The following is a 24,491-nucleotide window of genomic DNA, read 5'->3' on the forward strand; positions in this document are numbered from 1 at the left end:
GCGTTTCTGGAGGCCTTTGACGGTCGGTACGATAAATATGGAGCAGCGCGCTGTCCTTTCCTCCGCATTCCTCGGTCCCTGCGCCACCCGCTTCCCAGAAACCGCGACTTCGGGACGAAACCCGCGGCAAAAAGGGAGCCGGTGCGGCCCTCGTCGCGGCATTTCGATCGCCTAGGTTCGGGATCGGGGGCTAAGCGGCTTTCATTGCGGCAATAAGAATTCCAGAGGGTCGTTAAGTTCGCTGAAATCGGCTGCGTGACTTTCTAGGAACTTCGAGGAACCCGCGGAAGATTCTGCAGTTACGGAGCACGGAAGCCGAGTCCTCCGTAAGAAGCGTCTTCCTTTCAGAAGCGTTTCACCCTGAGACGACTTCTGATCAGGTCGATCGGTCTTCTAGCGATCGGTATGTCTGGTATCTGAGGTGATGGGAGAGGCAATGCAACTTGCAAGGGCTCAGATTCTGATTTGGTATGGAGAAAATTTCTATACTGCAACGCTGATTTTCTTAAGAAGCTCTGGGTTAAGTTATTTAAACTCACATTTTGGATAACACCAAAGTGGGCTATCTTGAACTATATCCTTGTCAGAGCCGTGAGTTTATATCGAGAGAACTATTAATTTCAAGTAGAGCACTTCCTTTTCTAAAAACACACTTCAGTCTTATTCTGTTAATTAATCTCACCAGTAGGGCTCTATCTATCGGTTACCAGTTATCAATCAAAAGAATCTTGGAAAGGGTCATAAAAATTCTCAAGGTACCACCTCCATGATCTTAAATCGCTGAAGCTGGCGCTAAATATGTAGGGATTGGGCGAGGATCGAAGGTAAATCGGTATTCCAACGTGGCGTATTGATGTAGGTCGGGCCGAGAAGGGTGTAGCCTCTACCTTTGGGCCCTTTCGCCCTGTAGATTGCGATCACGAGCTTGATCCCGGTCCAGCGTGTTCTGGAAACCGGTAACCAGTCGCTCCAGGACCGATGGAACTCGGCCAAACTCGGAACATTTGAATTCTACCGTGCAGAAGAAGCCTTGGTATCGATTATCTTCCAAATCGTGGCTCGCCTCGACCTCCATTTCCTTTTAGTACCCTTTTATTCGTGACGAAGGGAGATCGCCGCGGTATTCTCTTTTCCACATCTTTGGATTCACTGGCTTCGTCCAAGAGAACAGGGGAATCGTTGAGTGTCTCTGGACTATGGCTGGATATGATTTCATCACGGCACCGCCAGTGATAAAGGGATAATTTACTGTACGCGTTTCTCGCGGGATTATGTAATTTCTGTTCGGTTTCCTGGCGCATGCGAGTCGTTCGGCGAAACACGAACCAGAATGATTCTATAAATTCCCGGGTGTATCTTTATCGCCGTGAAGTTTCGATCCCGAGCGATTTCTCTTCGGGTAGTCACGATTTGTACGATCGACGCGGCAGGGAGTTCACGTAGATCGCGAGAGATCCAGACTAACCTAGGTACATCAGGAAGTCGTGGATCGAACACAGGCTCCTGTGGCGAGACATTTCGCGATTCGAAAGGTTAGTTTGCCCCCGACGTTTCGTCTAATCCTGGTTTCAATGACGAGCTGAAGTCTGAGATCTGCTAACGAATTCCATGGGTTGCTACTTTGGACTTCTAATGGCTACTTGTACTTCCTTATTTGTAGAATACTGTTGCTTTGGGAAGATTGTAGAATATTGCTTCATTATTTTTATCAGCGTAGCTTCGTCAGAGGTTGAGATTTTGCGATAGTTATCTACACGACGTCTAATAAAACTACTGCGTTTCCTTGACACTAAAAATGTAAATTAATTTCTGTTACTTCAAAATATAAGCTTGTTAACTTGCGAAGGTTTACTGCCAATTACCAATCATACTCTACACTGATTAATTAAGCTATTAAAGAGAACTCTACACCTGAGAGCTCTAAGCAGAAGGTGCAATTTTCGAATAACTCCTGTTCGTTGTCTAAAGCCGCCGGGGGAAAAGAGAGAGAGTCCCCGCACTAATAAAGAATTTATAGTCCTCGTTACTAGTACGGTTTTCTACGAATTAACGTTGATTACCGGGCCGACGTAAAAACCTAGAAAACAAGATAGGCGCAGAAACCGATTAAACGAATTCATGAATAACTTAAGGCCGTTCGACTCGACGCACCTGCCCCCTTCTCTCGTGCCTTTCCTCGTACCTCCTTCGTCCACCGTACCTCCTTAACCGCCATCGGAATTTATTTCGAGCTCGTAAGATAGCGGATGGAACGGAAATACTGACACCTCCCCATTATCCAATCGCACCGTGGACGTCGCATTACTCGCGAGCGAGCGAAACAGCGAGTAGGTTAATGTTCAAGCAATGGAAGAGGCAAAAAGCTGAGAGACTCGTAAACTTAGGTAGCTTCGAGTCGAATAATTCGATCATTTTGTATTCTCACTGCACACATGGATTTGTTCCACACGGAAGAAGCCAGAGCCGTTTTATGGACGTTGCTAAAAGATTTACGGGACGTGGGAGTCGTTGCGGATCCCTAGGACAGCTTCCCGAGTCGTGTAACACCATGTTTCTCCTTGGAACCGAGCCTCCTTGGAATAGTCGCAACGTTACCAGGTCGATGGTCCTGAATTACGCATTTCTACCGGAGGAAAAATTCAGTGGGATGCAAAGACCCGAAGCTGGCTGAACTCTTTCCAAGTTCGAAGAAGGGTCACCACCTAGACGAGACTATTCCTAAGAAAAGTAGATCCAAGACTCAAAACTCGAAGAACGCTATCACTTATTAAGAAGAATTTTAGCAACACTTCCCTTGCTCCACTTCTGCTCCATGTATCTTTGAAAATTTTCCACTGCCTCAAACACCCACATTTCCAATTTAATTTTATCTGAAGTCTCTCACGATGGTTAATCACAGGCAAGCAGATGAAGAAGGACGGAGGCGGGGAATTCTCTAAAGCAAGAAAAAGGACGTTGGTCGCGTTGGAAGATATTCCAACATCGTCTGCCGTCTTCACAGATAAATTAAAATCACTATCTGCGCCTGTCGTAATCGATGCGAATTAATTGCGGGACACCCGGTACAGGCGGCCGCGAGGAGTAATGCGTGAACCGCGGACAACGGAGAGGCGATTCACGGGACTGGATTCGCCGGGCGGGCCGTTAATGAAGATAAAAATCTAATTAGCCGGCCATAAACGAACACCAGGAATTTTTAAGGCCGTCCAGCCGACATGTAGCCAGGCGCAAATTCATGAGCTTCCTCTGCGTGGCCGCGGTAAAGAGGATCTCTTTCGATGCTGACGTCACGCGGGTGAGAATGCGGTCAGTCCGGATGGGACCCCACGATAGTCCTAGGTGTACCCGGTGTGGAGGATGCGATTAAAGCGTTGCTCGCTGTCGGGAACGAACATTTTTCGTCGATCCTCGATACTACTTGTGTAGAAACCTTTTTAGTGATCTTCAGCCGAAGGTTAAACTGAATCAGAATCTGTGGAAGGAGGTGGATTTTACCCTTCTGTGGTGTAGTATGAGAGAGGAGCAAGGTGACATGATTCTACTTGGATGATTGTAATTTATGTGTTTCTATTTTTTCGTCAATTTTGCTGAACTTTTTGACTATGTACTTTCTGAAATAAGGTGGGGGTATTCTATACCTGTTCCTTTCACAGACAAGAATTCATCGTTCTTGACGACTCCCTGCAATATAAATTTGAGACAATTCAGTGATATTTCCTGTTGAAAAAATCTCTTATTTCTACAATGGTTCTACGTGGTCCAGAAGCAATTCTGTTTGCTGATTCCTTGAAAAGTTCTTTTTATATCTGAAATAGTTGCATCCGATGTGAATACATCCTTTGTAAATTGAAGGTTCGTACAAGTATGGAACCAAAGAGCAGTTAAAGAATCACTGAAATTGCCCTCTCGATGTTGCTCGTCAAGGCATCTCCTTCCTCGAGTTTCGTAATCTTCTCGATCCTCCTTGTCATCAAACGCTAACATCGTGACCTCCATATTCCGAACGAAGATTTTCATATCGTGGTGTTCTGCAGTCGCTTTTTCCACTTCCAATGCATTCAAGAAATAGGTCAAACGGATAGGGGAATATGAGAAATGGCAGAGTAGAACGTTGGTTATTGGAAGTGAACCATTTATCAACCTATATGAAGACACTGGGAAGATCTCATGGCAGTCTCGCAAGAAGATCCTACAGCTGATCCTTGGAAAATGTTGATGGATGTATATCCTTTAAAGACACTTCTATACATCTATACTCTGAAATCTAGAAGAACAGAGATTTATATGAATTTCAGTGGATACGCAAAACTAATTGTTCTTTCTGTACGATCATGAAAATCTGAAAACGAGTCAACAAGGTCTCCCCAGAAATAAACCCCAATAACAGCTACTCTCGGAACGACCCGCCCTGGTGCGATTACTTACAACTGCCAACAAGCTTCATGAGGCAGCACCATAAGCTCGCCACGATCGCTCGAGCGAGCATTAAGCCGCGAAAGCGGGAAAAAGGGGGCGAGACGTTTAGGAAATGATTATCGGTACTTCTTTCCACCGTTTCTTCCGGCATGTCGAGAATCTTAATCCTACAGGGGAACACACGGTTAAAGTGGCTTTAGGGACGCCCTTGTCGGACCTTATTAAGTACTTAGAGAGCATAAGGGACTTCTTGCTCCCCCGGGGGCCCTCGGTTAACCGTGCTCGAATTACCTTCTGTTGCCATGCCTCCCGACCGCGTGCACGTGAAAAAAGAGCCTGGAAAGAAGCAGACAATCGCCTTACCCAAATTAATAGGCGGAAATACAAGGATTACAGTGTGGTTCGCCGTTAAGTCGACCGCCGTCGCGCGGCCAGGTGTCGTCGCATTGCGCGAACTTTCGTGGAACACGTGCCGAGGGGGTGTCGTTTCGCGGAAGAACAGAATCCTGGAACGAGCCAACTTGGCCGCGAGAGACCTTATCGCTCGCGCGAACTTCCCCCTCGAGTTCTGGAGGAAAACAAGTCTCGTTATCGGTGGACCAGAAAGACATCCCCCGGGGTGCAAATTCGACGCAGACGTTCTGGTAAGAGTTTGCTGCGCAATCGGCACTATCATCGTGTCTTTGATTGCTCGGGTTAATTAACCCCGGAGGAGTATAATCATCCTCCTGTCGGAGACATCCTTAGACTATCATCGGACGTTCCAGGAATAAACGCGTCGTGGAAGCCTCGGCGCCGCTATTATGTAACATTCCGCCGCTTTCCCCTTCTCTATATTTAGAGGGGCAGGTAACCGGCAGACAATTATTGTTTTTAGCGGACTTTTTGCGGGCCTTCTGGCCGCTTGAACGCTCAACCGAGTGCACTGGGAAAGCGAAGATGGAAATCAGGGGAATCGCTGGCGAAAGATTCGGATCCAGCGGCGGACTCGATACACTGTGCCGGATTCTGCGGCAGCTGAAGGGCCATTGGGCCGTGATTCAAAGGGGGGGTCGCGTCGCGCTACAATAAAGCGTGGAAGGGGTGATCAACAGCAGACACGCGCCACTGGCTCGGAAGAGCAACCCTTCATCGGTTTATCCACGGGTTTCCAGCCCACGAACGATAATCTCGACCCCCTTCGGCGAGAGACGGTTTTCCCCTGTTGCCTCCAACACGGCTGTTTGTTACGTTGCGAGGCTGCTGAACCCTTGGACGGCGTTACAGTTACGTGACATAACGCCTTACCGTCATTTTCCTATCGTCCCGATGCACGCCGCTATTTAAAGCACGTCGATCGAAAGCGGGCTGGAAAGAGCGAACCAGTTCATTACGCAACGCCGTTGGTACTATTATCATAAACGTTCACGGATGAAACCGCGGAAGAATTTTAATTGCGACCGCTTCGGTCGACCGCGGCCACTGTTCGGGGGAAGAGGGTGCCGTAAGCGGGACCAGTCAGGGGAACAAAGATACTCTGGTTGGTAATTTTGCAGCTGAGAGTGGTGCATATTCGATTCTGTGCTCTGTCAGATAGCTTTGCTATTGAACTATTTTCGTTGCTTATATTAGCCGATTCCTCTGCGTCGTGAATATAAACCATCTCCTGAAGTAGAGACTGTTCCAGTTCTATTGGTACAAAATGTAGAATCACTTGTTCGCAAGAAGATTATGGTACTTTAACAGTGATAGAAAATAAGAAAATAAAATTCGTGTCGTGATTGAATAAAAGTGTAATACAGTTCAGAAACTGAGCCATCATAATCTAGAAAATGATTCCAAATTTTGCCTCTTACAATTAGAGTACTTCGTCCACCGAAACGACCAATGAACAGAAATTTCATAAAATAGTAACCATCGTCCTCGTTTCACACAGCACATGATAAATATTCCATCCCCCAGCTGGAGGTTCGTGTGCGCTTTTCCGCTCTCAAAGAAATCTGGGCCAAAAAATGGAACGAGGAATCGTGGAGTCTGACTCGAAGTTTCGCTCGATCTTCTATTATCTTCCGTTCGAGCGAACAACCCCGAGCTAGTTAGCAACGGGCACACGGCGTCTGGCGGTTTGCGGAAGAGTCGGTATGAAAAAAATCGCTAGACGCCGAGGAGCATCTGCGGAAATGAAACGTTTGCGGATTTCTGGCTGGTGGCGGTGGTGTATTCGGTGCAACAAAAACCCATCGAGGAAGCTAGATCAGGCGAGACAATAGCGGCGAGCTGCTAGAGATACGAATAGAAAAAGGGGCTGATCGTAGATCCTCAGACCAGCAATTTGGTCGTCCATCAGATGGCGTCGTTCGTGACCGCCGAATATTATGGTTCCGAGCAAAGTCCGAGTCGAAATTCAAATTGAACTGCGCACGGTCTGCGTATACGGTACTCCGTGTATCGCTCGCGGCTGCTTTCCTACTAAATCGTTTTGATTATACTCATTACCCGGCCACGAGGTATTCTTTCTCCCATTTCGAGCCAGCGTGGACCTTTCGTGTTCCATTATTCCCGGAAATCGTGGCCCCACGAATCGTTTTGATAGACCGTACGCGTGTATCATTTCATGAAAACGGCATTCCGCTCGGGCCCGACTATAATATCGTTCCACGGCGAAATATTCAATTAGTGCATGTGAAATTGAGCAAATTTGAATAATGAAATGGGAAAAGGGGGAATAGGTAGAATTCTTACCTTTTACCTTGCTTACTTAATCCGAGGAATTGAGGGGATCATAGTAAGAACAACTCTTACGAAATTGTATAGTGGCCATTTTTCTTGTGAGCTCCACACTTATAGTTGTAGAAATCTGACTTTCTATCAGTATCTACATAGCAAACACTAATTACTAGTCATGTAGAAGTCGGTGTCTTTTCATGGGAAATAATGAGAAACCACTCTGATCGTAATTAGCATATTCCGTATGTAATAACTTAATATGTGCACCTGGCTTTCCCAATTTTTTCTATCTAATCGCAACTCAGTAACCTAAACGCGACTTCTCGACGCATATTGATAACAGACATTGCCGCTATCCTAGTCCAGTTTGCTCAAAGGTGACTTAGGTACTTGTCGCTTATTAAGACTTGAAACGATCCAGTTTGCTGTATATTGCTGTACATCATTTTTGTTCACGGCGCAGAGGAGAAAGGAGACCGCTTTTTCCATTTATATCGTTTTAGCGGCTTTACAAGGTAGATAAGATAAAGTCTGGGTGGAATAATGAGTCGGTATCTCTGCGCAGCAAACGCCGTACTGAAACGTCAATAATTGTGACTCGAGATTATCGAGCAAATGGAGAGCAATTAAACTATCCCCCTGAAAAAAGACTCGCGAAGATAACCGCGATTGGATAGTGCGAGCGTCTATCAGTGAAAATGACTACCGAGGGATCTTTTTTACTCTTTGAAGAGGAACATTTAGCGGAATCTCTGCTTCAAAGCGATACACAAAAAGACAAAGATTAAGCGTAGAAAAATGAAAGCTAAACGATTTTCATGTTTAACAATTTAATTAACGAATGTAGACTCTTAATATTGCTGTTTCGATAATGGAAAGATCAAACGCTGGAGCGATCTAATAAGTGAAATCTTCTGCAAAGTGGGGAAAGCCTGAAGTGCGCGGTTAGTCACACTGAAGAACAACACTTTCACGAAACGGTGTCAACGATATCTATCGATTACGCACGAATTTGAAAAAATGAAGCCAGCAGACCGCGAGGTGTTAATGCTTGCAAGGATCAGCGGATGGAAGGTGGACGATTAATGTTCCCATGAAAGCGTGGATAGAGGTGTACCGTTCGATGGGAGCCGTCTAAATATAAACATTACTTATGCGCTAGAGTAACTGTATTCCGTAGAAGGGTGTCAACGGAAACGCATTGCCGAACTATCGATCGACTGCAGTCGCTAGAATGCACAACCAGGCGGCGGCAGCGCACTTAATAAAGGAATATACGTGTACTGGCGGAAAGTTGCTTGCTAAAGCACGGATAATCCAATAATTATCCGAGGCGCGACGTTTATCCAATTTTTGCAAGTCGCTTGTGTGAATCCAGGACTCGCTGCGACATAATTTCAGGATTGAACGGTATGGAAAGCAACGTTAAATGGCGCAAGATCTCTACGTTGAGTAAAACAGTGTTTCTAACAGCGTTGGTGTATGGTTTAATTATACGAGACACGAGAAAACTGAAAATACAATCAGAAAGGAAGTGATTGAATTGGAGGACGATTTTTAAAAACCTTTTTCACTTGCTGTTAGCTTTCCGTGAAGTAATGAAAAGGATAAAAAATGTAAGCCTAGAATATTTCACTTTTCGATATTCGTACAACTCTGTAAATCATTAATCCCGTCAGTTCTCCGTAGAGTAGAAAAGTAATCTATATCCCGTCGATAATACTCAACGCTCCAATAACGCTTTAAAATACAGTGTATCCAGCTTTTCTTCGCAAACCGCACAATTAATCAATTAACTAATAAACGACTTAATGAATAATCAAGATAGGCGAGACAGTTGAAACAGACGTAGGTCACCGAATCGCACAGAAGGCAGACTCGGCTTTTCAGTACAGTAATTTTCTTGTAAAAGTTCCATGCCAAACGCAGCAAGCTCGAATGCACTTCTAGAATGCACTTCTGGGTTGCGCGAGCGAGGCTCACCAGTGAGCGTGCGGTCGTGATTCGCTCACGAACAGGGGGACACTCGACGGACGACATTGTAGCGACTTGCGACATCCACTGTAATTATCCACTCGCCGTCTCATTTGCGATTGTAATTAAGATCGGGCAGGAGGTGGACGCGGGCGCATTCGAGCGTGCACCGATCGACTCCGATTGCGGCTGCACAGGCGCGAGCTGCGCTTTCATTGTGGCGCTAAACCGACTAACTGCTCTCGCGTTCTCGCGACTCTCCTCTTGCTCGTTTTCGTGCCGCCCCTCGATAGGGTTGGCGATCTGCAGCTTAAAGACTTAACGGAAGACGGAATTTTCACGCGATAGGCGGAGAACAGCGGTTAATCACGAGCCTATTGACTGGAAAAATCGGCCTGTAGGAGGCTCGAATCGGTGACGTTATCGCGGCGATCTTGTAATTGCAGGTTACACCACGCTGCACACGATACCTGGAATCACAATTCTGACGCGGCCTGATCGGAGTTATCGGTGAATAACGAGCCTAAGGGGGGAAATCGATTCATATATTATTCTCGATGTTATTAATTCTCGAAACTAGTTCCATCGGGACTGGTCGATTTCCGGTTCTCCTTCACGGGGATGAAGGGAACTTCAAAGAATCGTAATGCTAGGTGCTCTGCAGATAGCGTAGGAGTTTCGGTCGGTTCCGCAATTACAGACGGGATTATTGAATGCACACGTGTTAAAATGAGAGTAACGTCGACTTGGTTGCGTTATGAGGAAATACTATGTTGCAAGAAAATTGTTGCTCCTAGCGGTACTGTCTGAACTAGTTTTTTAACGAATGCCATTTGACAACTTTTCCTCTGATCGTCGACGGTATTTACCGTTTAAGTCAATCCAGGTTTATAAATTTCGGTCCGCCTGTCGATATTCTCCGCCTCGATGCGGGATTCGTTTCTTCGATTGCAATACCTTTCGAGCAACTTTTTCTGAGCATTTCTGGTTCCACGCATTCATTAATGAAGCAAGTTGGGATCTGTTCATTTCTGTCAGAGGTATTGAGTGGTCGAATATTTTCAGTAGACTTTATACAAGGAACTCCGATTTGCAGAGTTTATTTCTCTAAACTTTGGAACAATATTTTTCTTATCCTATTATTGTCATTGAAATTTTCTATCTAGAATGTAGATACGAGCGAACTTACAACACTACAATTCTCATGAAGTATTTGGCAACTAAATTCGTAACCTTCACATTTTTATAAAATTGAATAACTCACACTTTGTACACCAAAATAGCCACAAAAATTAAAGCTCTCAAGGACTACGTATATATATAAAAAAAAAAGTAATCGACAAATGAATCTATTCTTCAAAAAGGGAAGTCATAAAGGCAGTCACGAATATAGTTGCCAATTTTTTCTTCTTTGTAAACCATACAAAATTACGAACCAAGCGAGGAACAAAACAGGAACATGATAATGTTCTCCGCCAGTAATCGCGTATAAAATGTCAGTTTGAACGCGACGTAATTCAAGGTTGCACAGTCACGTCCACGTATTACGAACTGTCAGGCAGTTACATAACGATTCTCTGTCGAAAAATGCCATTTGCACAGTGGTCCCATTTTTCTTGGAGGAAGCAGCATGCGATCTTCGCGATAATCTGCCGACAGGGGTGGTACGTCACGTACGTTAGTAAAGACTGCCTTGCCATGCTCGTTGCGTGACTTCGATCCCCTCCCTCTTTACCTTCCCTTAAATTCACCGTCGAATCTTCCTTGCAACGTGCACCTCGTAGAAACCTGAAAAGGATGCATTCATTGGATTCGATTATTCAGGCACGAGCACGCGGTTACGAATCTAACACGCATCCAGGGATAAAGAGGCCCAGCAGAGGTGGCGGGGGTTGCAGCGTGTTTCCGCTTCGGTAACCACATGTTGCGACTTTCCAGAGTCCTTTGTTGCCTTCGATTTTCAGTCACGGGGACCCTTGGGGATCCTTCGCTGATTTATTTATCTCGTTCCCCTTTGTCGGACTGTACAACCTGGCATTCATGTGCCGAACTGCAGGGGAAATGAAAAGAATTTTGGAGAATTAGGTAACAGTTGTTTTGTAATTAGTTTAAGAATTCTCTTCTAAAAGTCTCCCTCGATGAAGGTGATCACGGCTTACTAACGAATTTGCAGGCAGGGATGCTTCTGAGGTTAATTTATTTACTAGGGACCCCAGTTTAATCTCGATGATCGCGATGAGCTTCGAAACACGTATTTTATATTTTTAGCAAGGGCTGAAATTCTCTTCTCTCATAAAACTATATCCATGATCTCCTATACTTATACCATGTGTGTAAATCACCGTAAGGAGGGTCCAAACAACCCCAAAAATATCCGCCAATCCCAGCCCTGAGATGTCAACGCAAAATCTGCGAAGCGATTAGCGAAGTTTGATCAGAGGCCCCGACTCTGCGAGTGGCCTTCAATGCCTCCGCTAAATGTCCTGTTGTCCACTAAATCGTCGGAGCACGACTCACCGTGGCCCGTAGCGTCGAGTATCGCGGGGATTAAGCCTTGATCGAGATCCATCGAGCAGGTGAGCCCCCTAAAACCGACAACGACGTCAAGTAGAGAGGCAGCGACTGGGTATGGGTCGTTTTCGGAGAGAGGGGCTAACGACGCGCCCGTAAAGCGAGAACGATGAAAATGGAGAGTAGAAACCAGCGTCTAAGCCTGGAATGCAGCATAAGTGCACGAGGGGCGCGGGGGGAGGTCTCCCGGCTTAGGTTGGGTTAGTACGAGCCAGAGAGGGAACGTTGGATTTGACTTTGCAGTTGTGCCGCACGCAGCATCCTCTTTTGGACGTGTTTAACTTGCAGGATGGTAAGAACGGTCGGTGCGAGAGGGAGAGAGAGCCACAGGGTTGGAAAAGGGAGAGGGGACGAGTGTCTGGAAGTAACAAGGACGAGAGGGAGGCGAGCGAGAGAGACGGAGAGAGGGCCAGTAAAAGTGACGAGGGTATGATGTTCGCTTTAATATCCACCAGCAGGTATATATTCTCACTTGCTCTGCTCCTCTCTTTGTCTCCTTCCCTCCGATCTCTCTCCCCTCTCCTTCCCTCAAGTTCATCTCTCCCTGTCGCTCGCCTACGAGCCGCTTCCAAAGTGTCGACGGTATGAGCTCTCCGCATGGGAAACTCTAGCAATAGTTGCCTCTTCGAGGAGAGTCGAAAAAAAGAAGAAAGAGATAAATTTTCCTGGGCTCACGTCGAGATCTGACGGAGTCGTAAAGTCCAAGGGAAGAGGGGGAGGGACGATGTCCTTTCATGGATGGACGGACTCCCGGAGCACGCTGATGCGGAAAGAATGACATGCGAAATCCTTACGCCCTCCGTGCTGGGATTCAGCGAAGTAAATTACGCGAAGCATCCCCGCTGCAACGATACTGTTGTTGGCGATTCTGCACGCGTGTTTCTGAATTGGTCGAATGGAACGACTGGAACTGGAGGTGCTGAAATGCTGCCCGAGAATCGAGTAAATTATTGTACAGTTAATACAGTTCTGGCACTCCTATGTGGAGGTTTCATTCTACGATCTACAATCCTTCCTACACAACTAACACAAGGACAAACTCAAAGAACACCTCTAGACAAAAAAATTGAATCTAACATATCGAAATAAAATTGTCACCACGCCCATCCTTCTCAAAACAACGAATCATCTTACTAAAGGGTTGTAGGGGTGAAATCTTCGCGCGTATTTCAGCATCCCCAGGGCCCAATGCGATCGTAAATAAACAAATGGGCGCGCAAGACCGCCAGGACGAGCCTGGGTAAATAAATTGTGGCTGGTAGATCCTGGTCGAGCGTCACAGCTCCTTTGTCGAAGAACCATGCGCATCGTGCACTGCTTCCAAGTTCTGGCATTAGGATTAGACACGCTACGCGGCCGAAAAATCGTACGAACGCCTTCCACGTCTATGTGGGTGCGTGTCTGTGTGCACGAAAGAGGCTGCGGGTCCTGCAGGATTATGTCCGTGGCAGTTACTGCTTTTATTGTTTCTCGCAGGAGTATAGACAGGCTGGCGGGCAGGGGAGGCGAGGGCGGGACGGTGATCTTGTATCTTAGAAGGATCTACGCGCATTTTCACTTAGCGAGTTACACGATACCGGATACCGTTGATGTACCTCGCCAGGTTGGATCATTAGTACCAACTGTTGGAGAATCCGCAAGTACCTTCTCTCCTGACCCTAAATTTTTTCTCTCTCCGCATTCCCACCCCGACACTCGGGGCCTAGAATTGTAAAGAAAGAAAAACCTGGGGTTCACTCTACAGAAATGTCTTTTTTTCCTTTTTCTACTGGGAACGCTTCCGATCCTTTTGTCGCGAAATTTGAAACAGTGTTAGGTTTATAGGGTAATATAGATTCCATCGTCTTGAGAATAAAATGTTCCCTCTATTATGAAATGGATTCGAAAAGCTGGGTTGCACTAAAATTCTATTTGTTCTACTGGTTACTGAAAGTATGCCGCAGACAGTAAATTGTTCCCAAGGAACGGTTGTTGGGCCTCCAATTAACGACCGCCTTCGGGTCATCTTACGTTCAACGAGAATTCATTTTAGTGGCCCTTCGAGGAAGCCAGCCCCGGGATTATTTAAGAAAAATGAAGAATTTTGAAGTTATCTTATCTCTCATCTCCCACTTTACCATTTTCCCTTAATCCTATCACGAAGATTAAAGCACCGACGTACCGACCAGCGTCGACAGCTATTTCGGTATTAAGAATTTGATGGACTTTCAGGAAAGACCGAACGGAAGGGCGACGCTGCACGAGGGCCGCGATGATCTGCAATTAGTCAATTTGTGCGTGCCTCCGAGATCGACGATCGTCGTAAGTAAATTCAAATTGGCGTGGCTCGAAGCTTTCATACTAACAGGGGGAAAAGAACTGACAATGCCAGAGGGTGAACCACGCACCAAGCACTGAAAGCTTGCGCAAGCTCTCTGTCGCACTCGTTCGCTTCCGATGCACTTGGGCGCACAGGGATTGGCACCGAGGCGTCTTCGGCCTGCAAAATAATGCCGGTCTGCACGCAAAAGAATAATGGCACCGCCTTAATTCCTTTCGGGGAAGAGAATCGGCTGCGGGACGCGAGTCGCGACAATGGTACTAACGAGGCGGGCCCCGAAGCGGCCGAAAAAGAAAGCGTTAATTCCGACCTTTCAAGTGTAAATTCGACGCACCGCTAACCGCTCTCGATTTCACCGACAAAACGCCCAGCAGGTACATCCATTTTCTCTTTCGGCGTCCTTCGGCCAACCGCGCTGCATACATCCTGTTAATGACGATGACAGCCAGGATTCCCCGTAGGCGATTCGAATTTCGCGCCAGCAATTACTCCGCCGCGCCGGTCGTTCGAGAATGAACCAAGTTCATGGATGCGAAATGTCTCCGATACAGGGGCTGCGTTTGGCAGCTGCATGTTTGCGGTTGCAGCAACATTGCGCGTTGCAGCCGCGCTTGCATTACTGCAATGACGGCTGCGGCGGGCGGGGTGGACAGGGGAAGCGCTTGAAGAGGGAGGAAAGGATCAGGGAAGGGAAAGGATCTCTTTGTCCTCACCCGAGATCCTTACGGCAGCATTGACCTGCTGCCCCACTGGCGTAGACGTTAATATCTCGGTTCTCATGCACTTCCTTTAATACTCACACAATTTTGCACCGATTTTGGAAGATTCTCAATACATCGCATATACTATAGAAAATACAGAAGAAGGATAAAATTAGTCAACTTATACTTACGTAATAGTTACTCTAAAAATAGCTCTTCTAAAATCCTTACTAATTTTCATATTCAGATATCTACTCTCATATCCGTGAAGCTCGAAGATTCTAGAAGATAGCATTAAATTTATTAAGGGGATGAAGATTTAGTGCAGAGATGCGAGTCTCTGTTCAACTCACTTAGATTAATTAGAGAAGAGATTTCGAAGTTCCTACGCCACTGGGTGACTTATTTCTCTCGCGATACGCAAAAGGCCCGAACTGGCGAACTGGCCCTTGCAGCCCTGCTGTGCTGTGGTTAACTTCTGCCAAGGGGCCCCCGGACCACGGGCATTGTTGCAGCGCCAGTTTTTGACAGGTACCACGGCTGCGTGGTGCGTGCGCCCACCTACGTACGCTCCACGGATTAGTGTCTAAAGTCAGGGTGCTGCAGAGCCGACGTGGAAACAGGTCTCCCACACGGCTCATTGGTATTTTATTATCGGCAGCAAGTCGACCAAGAGATGCCCACCGTCCTAGGCTATTAAGCCCTGGGGATGATAAGTTTCATACGCAGCCGTTCTACCGTTAATAGTCACTTACTTTTCGTCAGATTCTTGGGGAACCAGTTTTTTCCCATTCGACATACACGCCTATTGAGTTTCAAACGTACCTAGACCCCGCGTGCCATCGATCGTTTCTAGGTCACCTTTCTCTCTCCCATACTTTTGGCAAAATACGTCCCCAGTAGAGAGACAGATACCTAAGAACGTTGATCTGGATGTAGAGGTATGCCTGTTGGGGGACCTTGATCCTTTCACTCGGAACAAAAGTTAAAACTATGGAGGGCGTGAGGTGTACGCATCCTCTGTGCAGATGAAGAGGGTCAGGTGAAACTCTTTTCAAGATCCAGTCGGTCGCCTCTCGAAGGGGCATTCATTTCCGAAAACGGCCCTAACCTGACCTAACTCTTGACCGTCTCCACAGGCGCACGCAAATGACTTGGAAAGCCTGGCTAGAGTCAGCACCACCACGTCGGCAAGTGTACCGAACGCCGCTGATTCTTTTGAAAGAAGAGCGATCTTCCACGGATGCAAATGCGTTTGGGCATTGTCCTTGAACGAAAATCGACCTGGCGATTTTTCCTAAGTCTCTCCGGAGTTAAGTCCTCGTTGCTAAAGGGTCGGGCGCTCTCTCTATTGTTGTGGATCTTGAAATCTCTCGAAATAACGCGGTCGTACCTGTCCACGTGAGTCGGAAGTGTGGATCGCTGTCAGGGGGAGAGATTTTGCATCTTCGATTCGAGATAACAGCGAGCCCACCCTCTCTTCGACGTCCTTTGACGAGGGATGACAAGTTATGCCATCCACGATTGTCCGAGGAACAATCCTCCTCTCGCGGTCCACACTTGTCCGATCTATGAACCCGCAGTCTTCGGTTCGTTTCATGGGCCAAGTGGTCTGAGCTGTAAGCCATAGCGTGAGAAACACCGATGGCTCTGGCATCCGTGGCTAAAAATCAATAACGTGTCCTGCTCGAAGCCTGAGTACGAAAGCCACGGTGCATTTTAGCACGTGAACACGGTGACCAATCGCCTCGAGGATCTAACCTTCCTCCTGGATCACCGTTTTTTCGGTGTACCCGCAATGAATTCCTCTCGTGCCTTCACCTTCATCGGGAGACGCAGTAACGCAATCTCGGTAACCAATAGCGTTGTCGGTCGCTCCGAAGTCCCCCCTCCAGGCATCGGCTAGTGAGCCAGAAGGCCCCAAAATATCCACGAAGCGTAAAACACGGCTTCCTTCTTTATACACGCCTGGACCTCTGTATGTACGCGTCCACAGGCAAAGAGGCAAGTGTATGCATTCATCTACACGGCGGAGAAGGCGCAAACTGAATCGACTCTTTCTTTGTGCAGCTCGGGGCCCAGCTAGTTTCGGCCAGACGATGCGGTCCGATTCACAATGCCACCGCTAATGTCCACTTACCGAGCACCGTTCCCCCGCGGGCCCTACACAACTATCGGGGTGTTTTAGTGCTTTACGGCCGCCATAATACCTTCTTTCTTGGACGGCAGGTAGAGGAAGCCCTCCAGAAAAGGCGGCTTGATTATTCGCTACAATATTACAACGCGCTGTAATCCAACGCGCGCAGGATGCTGATGACGGGAACGTTTGGGTGTTACGTGATTTTGTAATTAGAGTTATAGTGAGAGAATATTGAGATTTAATGGAGCTTTAGTTAGTGGAGCTTTGTTCGGTGATTAATTATTACGTGCTACTAAATAGTATTTTAATTACTGAGATCTAGTATATTCTGGAAGTTGATAGTTCTGTAATAAAATAATATCATGAAATTATAAAGAAGGTTACATGAGATGTTGGACAAGGATTATCTCAGAGTTATGGACCAAGAATCTTTCCAAGAATTTAAAATCTGAAAACTCGATTACATTCTTCTACCTTTCATGGGATATTGGTCGTGCACGAGTGAGTATCGAAATGAAGTGCCGTTGATCGCGCTCCAACAATCTACGCTGAAGGTCGTTGAAGGGCAATTGCCAAGGTGACTCGAAAAAAGCGGCTACGTGCGAAGATCGAGGCAACCGACTCGCATAATGAATCCGTTTCGATTCGAGTTTCCGGTCGGTGGTCGCGGCAAGGCACTCTTTGGGTGGTCTCTCATTACTATGGTTCCTTCAATGACTTCTTAGCACATTCGGCCAGGAACATATGGCTTCTGACCGTTGAATCGAGATGACTGGCGTGCACAGAGGGCAGTATTGTAGGAGCTGGAGTGATTTTTCATGGGAACCCCCTTGGTAAAAAGCCATATCCTCCGCTGTCTGGGATAACGAGTACTTCTGTGGTGTGCTAGTCTGTGCCCTGTCTAGCTGCATATCTTCTGCATCCTATCAAATATAAATTCATCAACTCACGGATACTAGACATTAGAACTTAACTCTTAGCTGAGATGGTGGCTTCATTATAACTCCATTTAGGAAGAACTTTACAAAGTCACTTCTCCTATAACGCTGACACCACACCACCTGAATACTAAAGTCCAGGAATCCATTGAATACCTTAATTGCCAGGAATCACCCGAAGCAAACAGAAGACACTTTACCCTCAGCTTACGAAGATAGAGTCACTCAGAGTCTCGGAGATATAATTCACATTTTCAGTTCATATGAACAGAATTTAAATTTCCAACTTCTGTCTTGATAGACACCTGCTCAGACTAAAAACACCAAATGTCTGCTCGATACATCAGTGACAGCAAGGTATCTAACCAAGGCATCGAAGTCGAATTCACAGAGGACGAAGGAGTAATTGGACAAAGAAAGAAGGAAACGACGCGGCGCAGAGGACGAGGAAGAAATTATAGGAAGAGGGAAGAGAGGGGGCGCCGGTAATTATCATTTCTTGTACGAACTGGCGGTGCTGGCATAGTCACGGATATAGGCGGTTTTGCAACATTCGGGCCCCTCGTAGTGGCGTGGTTCCTCTCGTCCTCTCTCTGTTCCCATCATTCTGCTCCCTCTCCCTCTCTCTCTCTCTTCCTCTCCCTAATACCATGCTTTCCTCCTCTCTTCTCGTCTCTGTCGCGGTCGCGCGCGCATCCTGCGCGCTAAAACAAAACGAAACGCCTGCACGGGCCTCCTCAAGGATAACGACTATGAGGCCTAGCTGAGACGGCGGCCATATTGCGGACAATTGAAACCGTTGCAGTGGCTTTTCGGTACCTGCAGCTGCAACACTCGCGCCGGCCCATATCCACGCGCGCCATACGCGCAGATGCGCGTCGTCCCGGCCAATTAATGCGGCCTCACGCACGCTACGCGGAAAAAGGGAATCGTGGGTAATTAGATTGCTTCCGAAAAATAGCCATGGCTAAACTTTTCGTCCCGTCCCCCTTCGATCTGATCTCCCCTTTGAATTACCCCCCCTTCGCCCTCTTCTAACGCAGGAACCTAGGATTCGGCCGTCGAATCGTCTCGCTTCGAAACGGAGGCAAACAAGGATCTTTAAAATCAACACTTGTGTTTGGTCAGCGAAGAATTTACAATGTTTTCGAGGAAGATAATGGCACAAAAATCGAAAGACTTTTCCTGCAGCCAAAAATACGTGGCCCCCGTGCCTCTCGGTTGGTTAAAGAATGCGTTTGCCGTATTACGGTGGAGTTTTTGAGAAGGGACGGAAGGAGGGTAACCCGATGCCAGCGGTGCAACTTCGGCACCGACGCTGTAAACCACATGGCAAAGTGGGGAACGGCTCCTTTGTGTTGCCTGTCCGCGTGTGTACACACGCCGAGGAGCCTTCCGTACGAAAAGTCCGAAAGTCGACTCGTTAGCCAGGCGAGGCTGCTCGCCGCTCAGAAGCTAGAAATCCTCCGAGAACACGTATCCCGAGCAATTAAACGTGTCCCTGGACGGTGATTGCGCGGCTACTTTAGTGCCGTATAAATCGCCGATTTAAACCGTCGAATTTTTACGGTCGCCTCGTTCATAATAACGGTAGCCGGTGTTTTCTACACGTGTCCCGTGGCCGGGGACATAAAAATTCAGCCATAGACGAATAAATGTAAATCGTCAGGGCCCGAAGGGGAACGGCTGAGAAGCCACGAGCGAAACGGATCCGAATGGCGTCGACGGTAAATGCAACTTCGACACCAAGGTGGGATCGGACGGAGGGGGGAAACACGGGTTCGCCGAATCTAAAGGACTCTGGCAGGCTAGCAGGGCCCGAAAGTCGTCCTACACGGCTGGGATCCAATCTCATTTGGTACTAGCATGCCTTCGCTCACTCACCTTCGAGCCTCGGATTACTGGCTCCACTGGTCCTCCACCGTCTCGCCTCCTCTTCATCGACGATTCCCCCGAAACCACGGCCCTCACCTCGTAGATCATTATCGCCGAGCATTCCGAGATGTATCTGCAGCGCAAACGCAGTATTACAGTGCCACGGTCCTCGCAGATCCATCGAGTGGCCTCTCGACTCGGTGGGAAGCTTCGAAAACGATTGTCTTTGCTCGCAGAGAGCATATACCTTGTGCTGAAGAGTCCTACGCTCAGATCCTCTTTTAGAGGGAAGCATCCCTCTTCTCAAAGGCGTTGGATATGAGGATTCGGCTGTGTACGCTTCGCAGACTAGCTGGGATATCATCGGGGAATAAAAAAAACGGTCTATTTATCATGACACCCGCGATCGTAAAGAAAGGTCTTTCGAGGATACTCAGGAAGGATGTCTGATTCATCAGCTTCATTCATCAACGTCGCCCGCTTCTGTTTCTTTCATTTCTTTGAAACCTAACACGCTGCTGGTGTAGGTGCATCATGCGAAAGTGTGAGCATGACGGTCCTGGAGGGTCGGCATTATGATTGAAAAGATCGTCAGAGGGATCACTCCTAATTCTTTCTTCCTTTTATCAATATGGATCATTCTGATATCCGGCCATTAGCTGGCCCACCAACCCTCTGTCCCAAATCGCCTCTCGTCGAGTCCACCTAGTGAAAGAGTGAATTTCGAGAGTTTCTATACAGGCATCGTCTGCCCTAGGTCCTCCCTATCTCTTCTCTATCGCGTGTACTCGACGATAATTCGGTCGATAAGGGTCAGTATCGGTCGGGTATCTCCACTAATTGGGATTTCGCGGGATCCTGGACAGTGGGAGAGGGACAGCTAGCAGAGAAAAAACGTGAAGCAAAACGGAGGAGGGCGTGGGTCCCAACATGGTATGACGCGATAATGCGATACGGGGCCACGGTTCAGCGGAAGAAGGGGGTCAGGGAGGAGGCAAAAGAAGAAGAAGAAGAAGAAGAAGAAGCAGCCGAAGAAGCAACAAGAAGGAGGAAGAAGACAGAAGGGGGGCAAGGAGGGTGGGGCCTGCCGCACTGACCTTGACTAGGCCCGAAGTTGAGGTGGGTTGAGGTGCTGCCGGGCCCTCCTGTCCACCTTCTCCACCCCTCTCTCTCTCACACTCTCTCTCTCGTTCATACAACAGGCCCCTCCCGTCTCGCCGCGCGCTGCCAGGCCCCACCGGGCCTGCCTCGTAGTTCTGCATTCGCAGACTCCTCCATCAAGGACATCACAAAAAGTACATTAGACGAAAACACGTTGCCATTATACCGCGGCGAGCACCGCGAGAGAGGAGAGCGAAAACGCTACGTCTGCCGAGAGTGGCTACGGGCCCGTGTGCAGGGCGACGCTGCACCATGGAACCACCACAACCACCGCCGCCGTTCAGGCCCCCGCAACACCATGAAAAAACCCCGCGGGCATCTCCCTGTCTTTCTACGACTACGCCAACTTTAGGCCGGGCTCGAGACTCTTGGGCCCCGAATTTCTGACGATCGATCTCTTATAGACGCTCCTGAGCATGGCTTCCCTGGTGAATTGGACGATAGAGAGGGAGGGAATCGTCGTCCAGCAGGGATTCTCGTTTCTGCTGATGGACAGGTTGCATGCTCTTTTCTCATCGCGAAAATTTGCTGAAATGCTTCAGACGGCGGATAAACGCAGGGGCCATTAACACGTCCACAGTTCACCAAGAGTGGAATGCCTTCTAAGAAAGTAAAAAATGATTAAAAATGTTCAATAGAAAAATATGAAGCTGGCTTGCATTTAGAGTGCTATGAAATTAGTTACCAGTATTATATGGAATACTGCACGTGATAGTACGTGTGCAATGAAGTTCAAGTACTTATAAAACAATTAGCATCTCTCATGCACTCATCCCAGAATCTCCAAGAAAGTAATTAACATCTACCACACAGAAATTCAAGAATCCCACAAAGTAGCATATAACGCGAGGCAACTACCTGCACCGTCTTCATTTGCATCCGCGCTATCGCGAAGCAACGTTCAACAAAGCAAGTCGAATTTCATCTCGGCGGCAGTTCCCCGAATCCGTGTGCGAGTGTCAAAAACAAGAAGGTGGTGAAACGCGCCTTAACTGCCGCCTTTATTTCTGGCCCTCTTGGTGCACCTTACCGCTCCCTCTCTCTCTCCTCCTCTCAAGATCAAGGTCAGCTGCGTGGAGATGACTGGACTCTTTAAGCGACGTACCTTTTCTTCGTTACTCGTCGGGGTCCTCGCTGCTCTCCTCGCTGCTCTCCTCGCCTCTTCGAGCAGCGCGCGTTCCGTCGAGGTTCCCGATCGAAAGCGGTGGCTGCTCGGGTGAATTATGGCGGCGTGCCGCCAGTTAGAAAGTTTGTCACGCGATCCTGGAATCGGCGGGCGTACACCGTGAAAAAGGTGGACGCAAAAATCGCCTGCCGCGTCCATTACAACAGCGCTGAACCGTCATCGTCCCCGTTTCCGTCGTTCGGACGCGCGATGCATGAAACATGGGCTTTTCTTGTAATTATCGTCGTTTGCGCAGGGTCCACGCGATATTTTATCAGGCGGACGGCGGGAAGCTCGTCGCGCTATAAATCCTGGTCGCCGCAAACGAGCAAGAAAGCCTGCTCGGTTCTTACGGTTCGTCGCGAGGTCGAGCCGCCTGCCACTCGTCGCGAAACCTAAGTGCCTATAACACGGATAAACCACGGCAATTCCGATCGAGCGAAATGCCTCGCTAGCTGCCGCGGCAATTCTACTTGCTTTCTCTCGCGCAACCATTAAGCCAACGTTGCGCTGAAGCGAGCGAACGAGATTCATCGCACACCCGCGCCATTTTACGGAGCGTTTCGGTGAATTTATCGCTGTGTCTCGACTGCCGCGCATGGTCGCGTACAAGGAGCTCTTGGTGCTTCTCCTGTTTCGCCTTGACGTCTAAATACTGCGACGAGAGAAATAAAACGTGATCTTAAGGAAACGTTCTTCGGGAGTGTACACTCTGGGGAATGGGGGAGATCGGTGTGGAGGTCGCTGAGGTGAAGGTCTCTAGTTTTGTTGAAATTCGGATTGCAGAGAGAGTGTTAAGAAATATTCGTATGGGCATTTCAACTGAAATAGTAGAAACAGGCTCTGAGAGAAGACGATAAAGTACTGAAATTTTCTTATTCTTCAATTCTCCCCAATCTTCCATAATGATAATCCCAGGACCAGTTCCAAGAACTGTTATCAGAACCATTACAAGAAATACTCCCCCTATATTACTCGAATCTCAGATCCCTGGGAATGAAAAGTTCCCCATTAAAAATTTTGTGAGAGATATTCTTCCATGTCGCGCGGACATTCGTCGCTAATTATTACACCCCATGGAAGAACCGTTGCCTCGAGGCTCCAATGTCCTCGCGCATTAAAGTTAATTTGGCGTCGGTAATGGAACCAGTTCCAGCGAGTTCTTCTTCCGTCGAGGATAAAAGCGGGTCGAGGTAAGTGATTCCGCGGCTTCTGTGCCCCGAACGTTTTAATTGCGTTACTTAAGGGAGCCGAGTGATTTGTGCACGTAGGAAATGCAGTGGTCTCGGGTGAACGGGTTCCCTCGCGCGGTGTCGCGATTACTAGCGTGCACACAGATGCTTTGGCTCGCGATTCGTTTCGTGAAAGTCGATTCGCGCGGAACGGAGGTGCCGTACACCCACGCGCGGCGCAGGAACACGCGGCGTCAAAGCAGGACCTGTTTCGCTCGGGCACGATCGTTGAACGGCATCTAGGGCTCGTGAAATCGTTAGGATATTTATGGCAGACGATAATCGATATGCTCGGCTTTCAGCAGAAGTTGTTAACTAGTTGGAAAATAATGACCGCCTTAAAAACCGTACTGTTCGTTGATATATTTGCCTCGTATAACTTTACGCTTCTGTCCCGCGATACCTCTTTATCTTTATCGCGGCTATGGGTTTATTATCGCGCGCTCGACTGCCACGAATACACGTATGTAACGTGAATCGAGCTCACCGTGTAACGACATCCGCTGACCGAAAGTGGTAGGGGGGTGGTTTATTGACGGTGAATACTCTTGTGCGATTTTTCCAAGCTGTTGAGTCGAGGATGTCTGAAGAGATAAGATGAGTGGATGAAAGGAAGATGCTGAGAATTGTGGAGAGAGGAAAATCGAGATTCTTTTTATAGAGGGTTAGAAGTGTATTTATGGTCTAAAGTTTGTTCTAGGTGAAAACACTCGTATCGTCATATGAAAGAAATTTTTTGGTAACGAAAATACTGTTTCTTGTGGGACTAGGAATTAAGCAGATGGGATTGAAGAGAGGGTGCTAGGAACTAGAGACTAGGGAAAAGGAGAGTCCTGTGGGGACAAGTCCCTTGGGGCTGAAGTTCATACTTGTTAGTTGTTCTCGGAGATGATGTCACAGAGGCGAACTGAGCAGTTCCTTGTCCTCTAGGGTCTACTTGCAACTTTGCAAGTACGACGCATGAGAGTACGTAAATGAGATTGACGGCCGACTGAGATTGCTAAATTGAGTCGTAGAAAGTTATTTCATGAAAAGTTACGCATATCATTAACAACAATTTCATGTATGGTTTGGAGTAATAATTTCTAATGCTGTTAGTTTCTTAATTAGTTTTAGTTCAATTTATTATATGAATAATTCATATCCAATATAATTTGAATATATGAAAGAGAAAATTAAAGGCTTGTGCCGTGTAACAAACGTAATGGAAAAATGATTCATGTGTTCAATATATTACATCGTTTTTTCTATTTTCAACGTGTAATCGTTCTGTAAATACGACGTGAAAGCTG

The 24,491-nt window shown here is 47.5% G+C and overlaps 1 protein-coding gene across 6 annotated transcripts in view; it reads left to right on the plus strand.

The window, feature by feature from the left end:
• The window catches only part of Ca-beta (Calcium channel protein beta subunit), a 68,362-nt gene that overhangs the window by 12,033 nt on the left and 31,838 nt on the right, over nucleotides 1–24,491 (plus strand). For 4 of the 6 annotated variants that reach the window (XM_076385613.1, XM_076385614.1, XM_076385615.1 and 1 more), the window contains exon 2: nucleotides 13,879–13,968. The exons of the other annotated variants lie outside the window; for them this stretch is intronic. In XM_076385613.1, the coding sequence (XP_076241728.1) occupies nucleotides 13,879–13,968 (90 nt within the window). The remainder of the gene's footprint in view (nucleotides 1–13,878; nucleotides 13,969–24,491) is intronic. 6 annotated transcript variants of the gene reach the window in all.

The sequence above is a fragment of the Calliopsis andreniformis genome, chromosome 9 (genome assembly GCF_051401765.1).
Source record: "Calliopsis andreniformis isolate RMS-2024a chromosome 9, iyCalAndr_principal, whole genome shotgun sequence".
Lineage (NCBI taxonomy): Eukaryota > Metazoa > Arthropoda > Insecta > Hymenoptera > Andrenidae > Calliopsis > Calliopsis andreniformis.